General features: G+C 32.9%; 1 protein-coding gene across 3 annotated transcripts in view; it reads left to right on the top strand.

Annotated features, from left to right (window-relative positions):
- Syx18 (syntaxin 18) overlaps positions 1-13666 on the top strand; it is a 56420-nt gene that overhangs the window by 29740 nt on the left and 13014 nt on the right. For all 3 annotated transcript variants that reach the window (XR_015039666.1, XM_085811486.1, XM_085811485.1), the window contains one exon: positions 6435-6600. Coding sequence is in view for 2 of the 3 variants with exons in the window: in XM_085811486.1 (XP_085667612.1) it covers positions 6435-6600 (166 nt within the window). In the remaining variant the exon portion in view is untranslated. The remainder of the gene's footprint in view (positions 1-6434; positions 6601-13666) is intronic.

Raw genomic sequence — 13666 nt, 5'->3', positions numbered from 1 at the left:
ACAGAATGACAAAATCTTTAAAACGATAGACACAATTACACCATTTAAACTTGGTAAACCCTAGGTTACATAGTGTTCTATCCAACTCGTAGTACCATAATCGCCCACTCTGATGCAGATCATACAAGGCTCTATCTAAACGACACACAAAAGTTTCTTTATCTTGCTCTACAAAACCCTGAGGTTGGGACATGTAAATTTCCTCAGATAAAGGAGCGTTGAGATAGGCACTTTTTACATCGCATTGTATATTTGCCCATCCAAGGTGTGCAACTAAGAGAGAGAAAAAGAGCCTTATTACTGAAAAGTTGACCACAGGTGAGTAGGTTTCGTCATAGGTATTGTATTTAATTTGCCGATAACCCTGAGCCACTAAACGAGCTTTAAAACGAACAATGTTTCCAAATTCGTCATGTTTAATGTTGAAAATCCTTTGCAACCTAGTGGAGTCTTGTCTTTAGAAAGTGGAACAAGATGCCATACCTTATGCTTTCGCATTTTGGCTATTTCCTCTTCCATCGCTTCTATCCATTTATGCTTTTCTGTGGATTTCATTGCCTGGTTATAAGTGTTTGGAATTGAAACCTCTAGTCAGCTATTTTGGGTATATGATGTTGAACGAGTGCCAGTTGGGTCGATTTCACCACTATAAGTATTGCTTCCCTTGAAATCAAACAAGGTAGGATCATACTGAATATTATGCTCAGTGCAATACTTTTCTACATCATTTGGTGATCGTAGTCTTTGATTAGACCCCTTCTCAAAATAGTATACATCCGTACGAGTGCCGTCTGGCCTTGGAACAGGTTTACAAAGCCAAGTTTCCTGTCTCAATGTAGATTGAATGTCAGTGCTAGGTATAGAAGATGGTACACTGGTATCAATTCTTTCCTCTATTTCAGGAAAATAGCCAACTGGAGTATCAGTAGATTGGAACTCGACCCTCTCTTCAGATTCCAAATCAGGAAGGGTGCCCAGTGCAGCTCCACTGCCACTTCTCTGCATTCCAAATGACTCTTTAAAAGTAGCATTTAGGGTTTCTACTACCTTTTGTTCATTTTCCAATCAAATCTTATACCCTTTTGTTCGTACACTGTATCAAATCAATTGGCCCTTTGTTGCCTTTGGATCAAGCTTAGAATTTCTTTTAGCCTTTGGAATTCCCACATAGGCAATCGTTCCAAATGCGTTAAGGTGATGCACTGATGGTTTCCGCTTAGTATACAATTCGAATGGGGTTCTATCTTGGCCTATATGACAAATTCTATTAAATGAATATGCAAAATACATCACTGCATCTGACCAAAATTCAGGACTCATTCCACTATCATGTAAAATTGCACTTACATTGTTGAGAGCTGTTTGATTGAATCTCTCACAAACTCCATTTTGTTCCGGAGTATATATATCTGTGAATTCATGCTTTACTCCATGTTTATTACAATATGACCTGAATTGTTCATTGTCATATTCTCGTCCATTATCAGTTCTAAAGTATTTCAACTTAAGGTTCAGAGATCTTTCAGCACGTGCTATATGCCTTTCAAATACTTCAAACACTTGACTTTTCTCTACAGTGGGGTACACTACCACATAACGAGAATATTCGTCAATAAAGGAAACGAAATAACGTTCACTATTCCTGCCTGGAATGTTAATAGGTTCCCATATATCAGAAAAAAACCCTTTCAAGCGGTCTCTTCACTTGAATACCTTTGAAAGGTCTATAGGAGATTCGTCTTTGCTTATTGATTTGGCAATGTTCACAAAACAAATTAGGTGAATTCTTTAACACAGGAAGACCTCGAACTGAATGTCTCTTACTAGTCCTGACAATAGCACCATAATTTATATGACCAAACCGACCATGCCATAATTCACTATTGTTATGCTGAACTATGGATGCCTCAAATTTCACAGATTTGACCCCTTTTTTCACTATTTTTGGGAATACATGATAGTTACTTCCTATAAACTTAGCCTTGAAAATAGTTTCATTTTCATCATTAGTAATTTTAATTTGCCCATTTTTACCATAAAATCTTGCTCCATTGATATCCACCTTAGGTCCAGATATTAAATTTCGTCTCAGTTCAGGTGAATATAAAACATATTTAAACAAAATAATTCTATCCCCAAATTTCATTTTAACAGTACCTTTCCCATGAATTGGAAAAGTTGTCCCATTAACAGCTACTAGCATATTCTCATTCTTCACAGGAGAAAAAGTATCGTACAATTCACGATTTTTACAAAAATGATGAGATGCAGCAGTATCAAAAATTCAACTATCATCATTTTCTTCCAAGTTGTTAACATTAGCTTGAGCTATGAAAAGGGACTGAGCATGGGAATTATTTTTACCTTTACACAACTTGGGTTTATTCTTACACTTAGGGGATGTTTTATTACTACTAGATACAGCTGAAGAAACAGAAGAAGCAGGCGAGGGTGATCTGGAAAAATTATCTTTCCTTCTACAGTATCTTTGAATATGACCTGGACGGCCACATTTGTAACACTTGAAGCCTTTAATCTGCTTAAATTTAGGTTCAAAGTGAGTACTTTGAACTTGTATAGTCTTATTGGAATTTTCCATATCTATCTCCCTTAAATTAAGACGCGTTTCCTCTGCTAGTATTTCGAGTTCAACATTTTTAAATATGAACTTTTCATCTGGCCACCTCAAAACTTTCTGAACTACCTGATCATATTTTTCTCTAAGAAACCTTAGAAACTGAAAACATATATATACATCTCTTACAGCCTGATTAATATCAGCCAATTGTTCAGTTATTCGTTTTAATCTAGAAGAAAAGAAACTAATACTTTCATTTGGCTTAATTTTACAATTTAAGAACTCTGAAAACAAGGACATATGTCTAGATCGATAATCTGGCTGAAAAAATTTGGCAAGCACATTCCATGCAACTACCGGATCATCTATTTCACATACAGTCAAAAGTCATTAATTCGGACACCCATAATCCAGAATGATCTATAATCCAGACCTCAAAGCTAAAAACTTTCTGCGCATGCGCCGCGTTGACACATGCGCATAGGCGTTTACGAGTGCACGTTTTATGTATAACGAATGAACGGTATAAGCTAAAATTATCTATTTCAGTTAATGTTGATGATTGCGTTGTTCCTTAATTTTTGAATTGGATGCGGCTTATTATTTTTTGCAGACTGTAAGAGCAATACTATAAAAGTAAACTTGAACTTTCAATTATGTCAAATAGAATTTCCGAATCTGGAGCTCCCAAAGGATCGTACAAAACGAAAGTAGGTTTCGATGTCCATCAAACAAAAAGTAGAATTGCTGAAAAAAATGGATAAAGACGTGAAGAATGTGACAGAGAGGTTAGTGAAAACGAAAAAATTTCGATTGACAAGTTAGTCGGTATTCTCGGCACAGCAATTAACGGGACTTGAACAGCGGAACTTTGTAACTGAACAAAAAATTATGTCTGTTTATAGAATTAGCAAGAGAAAGTAAACGAAGCAACTTAAACAACTTACATTGAAAGAAATGTTTAATAAAGTAAACAAATAAATATTAAGCTTTTTTTTTGTAAATTTTGATACCCTTTAGATCATAATTGTTCTTTATTTCATAAATTACGGTTTCATATTTTTAATTTTAGAATTTCTGCATGCCATCTTACGCGATTTAAACTGATGATCTGTAATCCGGAAAAATCGATAATCCAGAATCGCCGAAGTCCCGACGAGTCCGGATTAACGACTTTTGACTGTATTAAGTTTCTATATTCAGGGCTTACATTCATATAAATCAATGATAATGCCAAACGACTTCTATTTTGATAGTCTGCAACAATTTCTTTTGTTATACACTTAACATCATTTAAATCAGGACATTTTTCAATACCTTTAACCAAAAGCCATGCATTTTTCTCATTTAAGACAAACTTCAAGTCTTTAGACCATGTAAAGTAATTACATGCATCAAGTTTAGCAATACTATGCATAACATTAACAGTAGCCATATTTGAATTTCAACAAAAACCGTTCCCCAGTCTCTTAAGTCCTAAATTAATTTTAAACTTCAAAAGTCTGCACTAAAGATAACTCAGGAACTGGGCCCATAACCAAAATGATGCAAAAGCAAAGCTTAAAGTTGTAAAATTAAACTTTTAGCAAAAGTAGCAATAGAACTCCCTAAGGTTATGTACTGTGCAGATATTGAAGACAAAAAATTTTTAAACTTAACCAATTTATTAACAATATATAAAAATAAAAACACAATGAATAAATTTAATCAATATCAGAAACTTAAAGAGTATAACATAATCATTATCAAAAATTACACTTAGTGGATAATCCATTAACCCCAAGGGTTTTTCCTTTAAAGAATGTCACACTATTAAAGAATATTTTACCTGATCTCCAAATACTGGCATTCAATATGCGAAAAACATATTACTAAACAGAAATTATACGGTTATAATGAAATTCGCTACACTATCAATAAGTCCATGCTTCGTGGTCAAGGCACGTGGAAAATTAAATTAAATCTTTGAGATCACTTAAACCGGCAAAACGCCGCTCACTGTAGTTACACACAAGAAATCACAGCTTGGGAAAGCATCGCCGCTAATTCGGGAAAAACACTTGTGTTGAAGATGCCGCCTTCATGGAAACAGGATGCCGGCCACGGCAGTCGCTCACATCGTAGCCTCTTTTGAGAATCCAGGAAAAGTCATCTTGTAGACTGGAACCACGGCACTTATCACTGGACAGCACGCATCTCAATATCGTCTTCCAATGGGGGCTGGAACGGCACACCACGGAGCAAAGAACCAGGAACCAGAAGGAATAAGCCAGAGCGACGCGAGATACTTGTACTTGAAGTAGACATGACGTCATCTCACGGCAACCAAACAGCTATCAGCACGACTCAGCTTTCCAGATGACGTAACATCAAGCTTCGTTTTTGCATCTTAATTAGGCTGGAACAGTCCGTTCTTAATACAAACAGTGGCAGTGAAAAAACGAAGTAGAAGTAATTATTATATCCCTTTAAAATAAGAACTAAACCTTATGTAAAAGTTAGAAATATTTCAAGGAGGAGAGATGATGCAGAAAAAGGGTTACAATAGGTCATATTTTCCAACAAATGCCCCCCACATCATCATCTCCGACCTGAAATAAAAACTGAACACAAGTATTTTTTATGAAATTCAAAACAAGAATAAATAAATAAATATCACAACTCCATTCAATTCAGGAAGTTTTAAGAAAACTTTCCTTTGGGGATATCTTATCCCATTTTTCAAAATTTTACCATAATAAGGAAGTCCAACATGTTGCGAACATTACAAAGACATATGTATGATCATACATTCAATACATTTACCCAGGGCCCTGTCAATCATACTACATTCTACACTATACAATTTTACATTATCTAATACTCATCATAATATGACTTACAACATAATATTTTCTACTAAACAAAATTCTTAATTTAAAGTTGAATACACACAAAAACAAGTTTCACAAGAAAATTGCTCCACAAAATCTTATCAAGTTATGTTTAGTCAGCGGTTTTGTCATGGGATCAGCCAGATTATCTTTGCTTGGAACATATTTTAGATCAAAAATTTCCCTGTTCAATAGATTACGAATGAAGAATAGTTTTACATCTAAATGTCCTATCATTTCATTCTGCCATTACCCAATTTATATGTAGTTCCTCTGTACTATTTTTGCTACAGACTGCTCTAAAATTTCAAATTTATTTATGGCTACCTTGTACTTCTGATTTTAACCTGTGTCGTTTGATATAAAATTTGCATAAATCTTTGGACTGGGTGAGTACATTGCGAAATGAGACATAAAAGAAAGAATTAACATAAACCTAATTGTTAGTAAAACTTAAATGTCATTAATCTTCTTTAAAATATCTGAGACTATTATAAGGTAAAATATAAATAAGTGTAAATTTTGTAGGAATTCTGTAATTTAATGATAATTACTTGATAAATTTTACAAAGTTGTTTTATAGTTAAGTATTAGGTTATGTTTAATTCAATTGTACATAATTTTTTTATTCTTTGAATGATATTACAAAAGTGAAGTTTGGGTATAGATAATTTCTTTTGTTTATTCAATTCCCTTTGCTGATAGATCCTTAGTTTAATTATGGTCCTTAAATTAATTATGGTCCTTAGTTTATTTATGGTTCTTTTTATTAATGGTCCTTAAAAGTGTTTAATTTCACTGTGCAAAAGTGTGTACAAACCCAGAAAGAGTATGACATTTTATAATATTTTTTAATAATTATTTCCCCTCTATTAATCCACTGACTTTTTTAAAAATCTTTTGAAAATCTTTACAAAATATTTGGTAATTGGAAAGAGAGTAAGAACAGTACTATGTTTTCTTTATGAAACTTAATTTTTTAGGTTGAGGCTAGAAAGTGACTTCAGAAAAGGAAAGTCTTTACCTGAAACAAAGTTGGATGCGAATGATGAGACCAGAATATCTCCTTCTAAAGAACTTCCTGTTGTTGATGAGTATCTATCCTTGGATTCTGCCAATGTAGAATTTTCTCCTGAAGAATTACAAATGGTGTGTTTTTATGAATTCTGTATGTATTTTTATGCAGTTCGCCCTTATAACTGTCTAACATCTTTATTTTCAACTTACTGATTCCATTAATATGCTCAGATTTGGTATTGAGGCAGAGAAATAGAAATGTAGAATTATTTTGCATTTTATGAGTAAGAAACATGTCTTTTTCTTTTCATATCATTTTACTGTTTTAGTCAAAGATCACTTAAAAGCACTTGATTGATATTGCGACCAAATGGAACCTTTCAGTATTTTGTTTCTTATAATTTTCTATCTTCCATTTCATGTTTTTTGCTTCATATTTCTTATGGATGTATACCAAAGATGCATTGATGTTGTTAATATTAAATACAGCTTGCTTTAAATTAAATTTCTTTCATTCACTTTTACATTAAAATTGATGAGTCTGAATTTAAAAATGCTTATTCATTAGAACAGAATATGTTTAGAGTAATTGTGCAAAGATTTTAATTTTGAAGTGGCTGTATATTAGAACATTGTGCATAGAAAGAGAAGGAAAATAATGTCATCACATAAAAAGTATTTAAAATAATAAAAATAGTAATGCTATTCTTACGTTATTTTCTCATAAGTGGTGGAAAAAAAGGCCTTATTAAGCAAAAAAAGGAAAAAATTAATTTTTTTGCAGCCCACACATTGTAAATCTAAGCACTTTCTCTTTTTCTAAATATTTCCAGGCATAATATTTTCTATTTAAGGAGCTGCTATCTCAGATCGGTGGAATGCTGCATTTTTTGCTGAGTTTAAACTAATCTGCAAATATTTTATATCTCTTCCCCCCTTCCATTAAAAACCTGGGAGTGCATCATTGTTTTAAATCATTTTATATGTATTAAGCTGTATACATATGCATGCACCAGCTGTTAGAGACAGTGCTGTTTAGAGCAACATGTTAAATAATCTAAAATTGCATGCTTAGCTATTGGATTAACACTTGATGAGAAATTTTCTTGTTGGCAATACCATAGTTGTAAATCTTAAGGATATGTGATAAGTTGTGTCAAGTATTGATTTTACATAATTTTTGCTCTTAAATCTAATACCAAGTATTTGCATAGTTCCTTTTTAGTCCAAAGGGACTTTGTCCCTGAAGGACTATTGTTTTCGTTTTGCAATTTTGCGTTGAATCACCATAAATGGCAAATCGCTTTTCAAACTGTTGCCGCCAAATGTTAGAGTCCTGCATTATATTTGAAGAAATTAAATAATGAAAAATCTGCAGAAATGTATCTATATTTCTCGCATTGTGATAAAACAACGGTACACAGAGCCATTGAATTTTTAATGATGTAATCCTCCTAAGAATATGGGCATATGGAAGACCAAATTTGAAATTTGGAATTTGTTTTATTATCGATTTCCTATTTTGTAAAACTTTAAAGAATTTTTGATTAACAAACCAAAATCAAAGATTTCAAAGCGAGCAAGGGCAACGTTGTACAGGAAAAACATTCTTATCTCCAGTGTGCAATTCTCTGTATCGAATATTTTAAAGATATGCTCATTTTAAAACTATTTTGCGATATTGCTGTTGAACTGAATTTTATGGTTTAAGTGCAAAGAATGTGATATTTAATAAATAAATGTAACACACAAAATGTTAAAAAAACGCCCCTTTGGATGTAATTTAAAATCTGAAACTTTTCAAATTTCTTTGTCTTTCTTTTTTTTTTTCCAAAGTACATAAAAAATAAATAAATAATGGGTATGGACTTGAAATTGTTTAGGATTGGTTTATCAGGCTCAATTCATATTCTGGTGGGCATTGAAAAATTAGATGAAATTCAGTGTTAGTTGCCCTCCAGTGGGGATCTGGAAGTCTGAATTTGGAATTTGTTTTATTATCTATTTCATGTTTTTTAAAACTTTAATGAATTTTTGAGTAACAAACTCAACGATTTAAAAGTGAGCTTTGGCAACACTCTACGGGGGGTGGGGGCCTTTTTTATCTCCAGTGCACGGAACTGTATATCAAAAATTCTAAAAATATGCCAATTTTAAAATTATTTTGTGACATTGCTGTTGAACTAAATTTTATGATTTAAGTGCAAAGAACATGATATTTTATAAATAAAGGTAACACACAAAATGTGCAAAAAACGCCCCTTTGGACATAATTTAAAACCTTTCGGATTTAAAAATTTTTTTAAAGAAATTTTCAAGTATGCAGGGTTGTCTCAAAAGGTCATTTCCAAACTTAACATGCTGGTCTGTCATACCGTGACAAACAAGATTTACACAGGAACTTGTATCCAGAAATGCAAATGGTGACCGGTGGAGGGCGGAGAAAGAAAGGATGTTGAAAGAGGTATTAATATGACATTTATCAAAGAACATGTTTAAGTCATAGAAGATGTTCAGAATACCTTCCATTCACCAAATTGCATATTTTACAATGTCGACACATGGATTCACAGACCCCATTCAAAACAGGCAGGTGTGTTATGGACAGGTGTTGCCACTTCCGCGATCCTGGCGACGAGATCCATGTCTGACATTATAGTCATCTCGTACACCATAGATTTCATGTACCTTCACAGGCATAAATCCATGGGAGTCAGTTTGGAGGATCAAGTTGGACATGTGACTGGTCTGCCTCTGCCAATCCAGTGATTAAACGTGTCCTATTAAGGTATTCCCACATAGTGCTGCTATAAATATGCAGGTGCTCCATCATGCTGGAACTAGATGCTTTGGCATGTAGCTGCTGGAACATCAACCATCAGATCTAGCAACACTTTTCCACAAAAAATCCATAAAAAACTGAGTTAGAAACTGATTCATCCTCCTCTTGCAGCCTACTTGGCTGAAATGAACACACTTCCCACTCTCCCATAAGCCTGCAAACATAGTCCTCTAATGGTCACTGTTCCAATTTTCGGGCACAAGTTCCTATGCAAATCGTGTTTGTCATTGTAATACAGACCAGTATGTTAAGTTTGGCAACGACCTCTTGAGACATCCTGTATACATTAATGAAGTCATTTAGATGTTATATCTCCCTACCCTTTTCACATAGATTTTATATATGTACAGTCAAAAGTCGTTAATCCGGACTCGTCGGGACTTCGGCGATTCCGGATTATCGATTTTTCCGGATTATAGATCATCAGTTTAAATCTGGTAAAATGGCATGCAGAAATTATAAAATTAAAAATATGAAACCGTAATTTACGAAATAAAGAACAATTATGATCTAAAGGGTATCAAAATTTACAAAAAAAAAAAGCTTAATATTTATTTGTTTACTTGATTAAACATTTCTTTCAATGTAAGTTGTTTAAGTTGCTTCGTTTTTTATGTGATAATACATTCTCTTTAATTCTATAAACAGATATAATTTCTTGTTCAGTTACAAAGTTCCGCTGTTCAAGTCCTATAATTGCTGTGTCGAGAATACCGACTAATTTGTCAATCGAAATTTTTTCGTTTTCAATAACCTCTGTCACTTTCTTCGCTATCGGAAGCGAATTATAATGACGAGGCATTTGATTTAAATCATATCAAAGACGGAGTACATCCAGATGAAATACTACACTGAGTAAGCAATTATAAGCCAAATAAAATAAAAACATTTGCCCTTAAGATAAGGATAGTGCTGACAGATCAACTTCCAATTCATTGCATGCAGCCGCAGCGTTAAAGATAAACAAAGTTTAGATAAACAAACGTTAAAGTTTAGATAAACAAAGGATATGCCTTTATCCATTTTTTGCAGCAATTCCACTTTTTGTTTAATGGACTCCAAAAGATACTTTCACTTTGTATATCCTTTACATATTAGTAAATATATATCGGAAATTCTATTTGACATAATCGAAAGTTCAAGTTTACTTTTATAAAATTGCTCTAACAGTCTGCAAAAAATAATAATCCGGATCCAATTCGAAGATTAAGGAACAACGCAATCTGCAACATTAACTGAAATAGATAATTAGATAATTTTAGCTTAGCTTATCCCGTCCGTTATACATTAAACGCGCATTCGTAAACGTATTTTGCGCACGCGCACACGCAAATTCGCAGCAGTAAAGGTCTTACGCGCATGCGTCAAAGCGACGCATGCGCAGAAAGTTTGTAGCTTTGAGGTCCGGATTATGGGTGTCCGAATTAACGACTTTTGACTGTATATACTATATATGTATGTATTTTACCATTTTTAATCATAAACCATTCAACTGTTCCCATAGTGTTGTTTATATTTAGGAGACTGTTTCAAGTGTTTTAAAGGCTAATATTTTCTCATTCGCTGAATATTCTATGTACTATATATTTGTTCATTTAGCAAACTTATCTTAGTGTTTTAGTGGTACATTCAATGTTTGCTAAAATTGATGTTTGACTTTTTGAATTATGTATTATATTTTTGTTTACTTTTAGAATTGTAAACCAAGTATCGAAAATCAAACTCGCACTTTAGAAAATTCTACCCAGTGTTTCTGCTATAGTAATGCTTTTTTTTTTTTTAACCTTGTAATTTTTTTTAAATGCTAATATATATATATATGTGTGTGTGTGTGTGTAAAATACAAAATCTAGCTTTCAAATAATAACTTAATAGCCCTTTAATTCCTGTCTTCATTCTAAAAATAACAGAACAATAAATTTTCTAAACAAAAAAGATCTGTCATTTTATCTGTATTGCAGACTAATCAAAGAAGCCTAAAACTAACACCTCTACATTAAACTGTCATGTGATTTGAAATGGAATTTGTATAAAAGTTTGTCACAACTCCCTCTTCTGCTTTCCGCTTTATGATTGTCACTAGCCATGCAAAATTTACTTCTCTAAATTCACCCATTGTTTAAGATGTAAGCTGTATAAAATTGTGGGATGCATAGCACACCCACAGTGATAATGTTTTGATCCTCTTAACGATTCCATAGCCTATTCATGATACTGTAATGCATATTTAGCTCTTCTGGAACCACAAATTGTCTTTCACCAGCTTGTAACATCCCAACAGCTCTCCAACCCATTTCATCTTGTAAGTGGTATCTTTAGTCATGCTTTCCGCTTTGGCCATCTTGGATTACATAGAACTACTGCTGTTTGCTAACTGATGCATAGGTCCGCCATGTTCCTTTTTGGTGTGACTGGGGATTGTGTTTTAAGTTAATTTTGGTTGCCTATTTGCATTCAGCGATGCAATCTCTACTTCATATGTAAATAGTTTGTTTTAATTACCCTCTTTACATTTGTGCCTTTTTTTATAGCATTTGGTGCTTATTTGTGTAGCATGAGTGTTTATCAGATTGCCAAAAAACATCAATAATACATCATGTTACTTGTGAATGTGTGTCTAAGTTTAATAAAATATTTACTTGTACAAAAATATGGGTTCTGATTATTATTGAACAGAGTCAAAAATGTCATTGAAAACTACACAATATTTGTAATACAGTACAAAATCCGGACGTCCATTATCCGGAATGATATGAAAATCTGGACTTCAAAGCCATACACCTTTTTGGGGGAGGGTATGCTTTACACATGCGCATTTGACTTTTCCTTCCATAATAAAACATGTGAAGATTCTCACTTAAAAATTCCGTTTCTTAATTTCACTTAGGCACTAAATAAAATACATCATTATGAAAAAACAATCATTTAAGCATAAATTTGTGAGATTAATATTTTGGCTCCGTAGCTGAGTGTCTGCTTGGGATTACATCTCAAACATTCACCTATTTTATATCCTTGACGCCGACTTGGTGAGTCATTATTTATTATATTTTGCTTTCATCACCGCATGTTCATCAATACATGACAGCTTCAGTAATAACTTGTGCAGTGAAGTCTAAACTTTTTTTTTTTTTTTTTTATATTGGTAATAGAATAACAAGAGTAAGGTAACCTTTTCTGCTAAGATTATGCTTGGCAATGATTATAGATTTTTTAAATGCTCTAAGATATGTTCACGAGGAAAAATTCAACAAAAATTTCTTTTCATATGCTAAAAATAGATTATGTGAATGAAATTCATAGGCCAAAAGATTACATTTAGTGCTATTTTAATTAAGAATAACTGATATGTTATTCACCATAAAACTAGAAGCGGCGGCAGAATATGGCCACACTGGATGGCAGAATTTAGGAAGACATAATTTTTGAAATTTGGGGAAGCACCAAGCGGCAAAAAGGTATGAGAAGTTTTTTATAATTTAGGGGGAAAGCACTGGTATCTAAAGTTTAGGTGCGGTGAAAATTTAGAACTTAGGAAGGTGCTTTGTAGCAGAATATAGGGACTGCCCAGGCGGTTTCTAGCATCGGCCCTAGATAAAGCCTTAAGTATATGTGGGAGTTTATTTATTCAGAACTCAGATTAGTTTTAAGCATGTGCAAAAAGTAAATGTAGGTATAGTAAATAACTAATACAATATAGGCTTAATTCAGTACGCAATAGGAGCAAGACAAAATTTAGCAGAACTTGGCTTTCGTTGCCAATCTTGTGATACACAGCCAATAATGTATAACGGACACTATTAAGCTAGGCTAAAATTATCTTAACTGATTCTAATGCATTTCAGTTAATGTAGCAGACTGTGCTGCTCCTTGATCTTCTAATTTGATCTAGCTTATTATTTTTTAAGACTGTTATTATTATAGCAATTTTATAAAAAATTAAGCTTGAACTTTCGATTATATCGAAAAGAGTTTCCAGTTCTGGAGCTGCCATTGGATCTACAAAGCGAAACCATGTTTTGATGTCCATTGAACAAAAAGTGGAATTGCTGCAAAAAATGGATAAAGGCATATCTGTCTCAAAATCATGTGAAGAGTATAGAATTGGAAAGTCAACTGTATATGACATAAGAAAAAGGAAATTTTTGAATTTGTTATGGAAGCATCTTCAACAACTTACATTGAAAGAAATGTTTAATAAAACAAACAAATAAATATTAAGTTTTTTTTTTTTTTTTTTTGTAAATTTGATACCCTTTAGATCATAATTGTTCTTTATTTCATAAATTATGATTTCATATTTTTAATAGTATAACTTCTACATGCCATCTTACCAGATTTAAATTGATGATCTAT

This window comes from Stegodyphus dumicola, chromosome 2 (genome assembly GCF_044657685.1).
Source record: "Stegodyphus dumicola isolate Sdum_Otavi_A_Nest chromosome 2, ASM4465768v1".
In the NCBI taxonomy this organism is placed as follows: domain Eukaryota; kingdom Metazoa; phylum Arthropoda; class Arachnida; order Araneae; family Eresidae; genus Stegodyphus; species Stegodyphus dumicola.
Note: the sequence above shows the minus strand (reverse complement) of the source record. Positions and strands in the feature narration are given on the sequence as shown.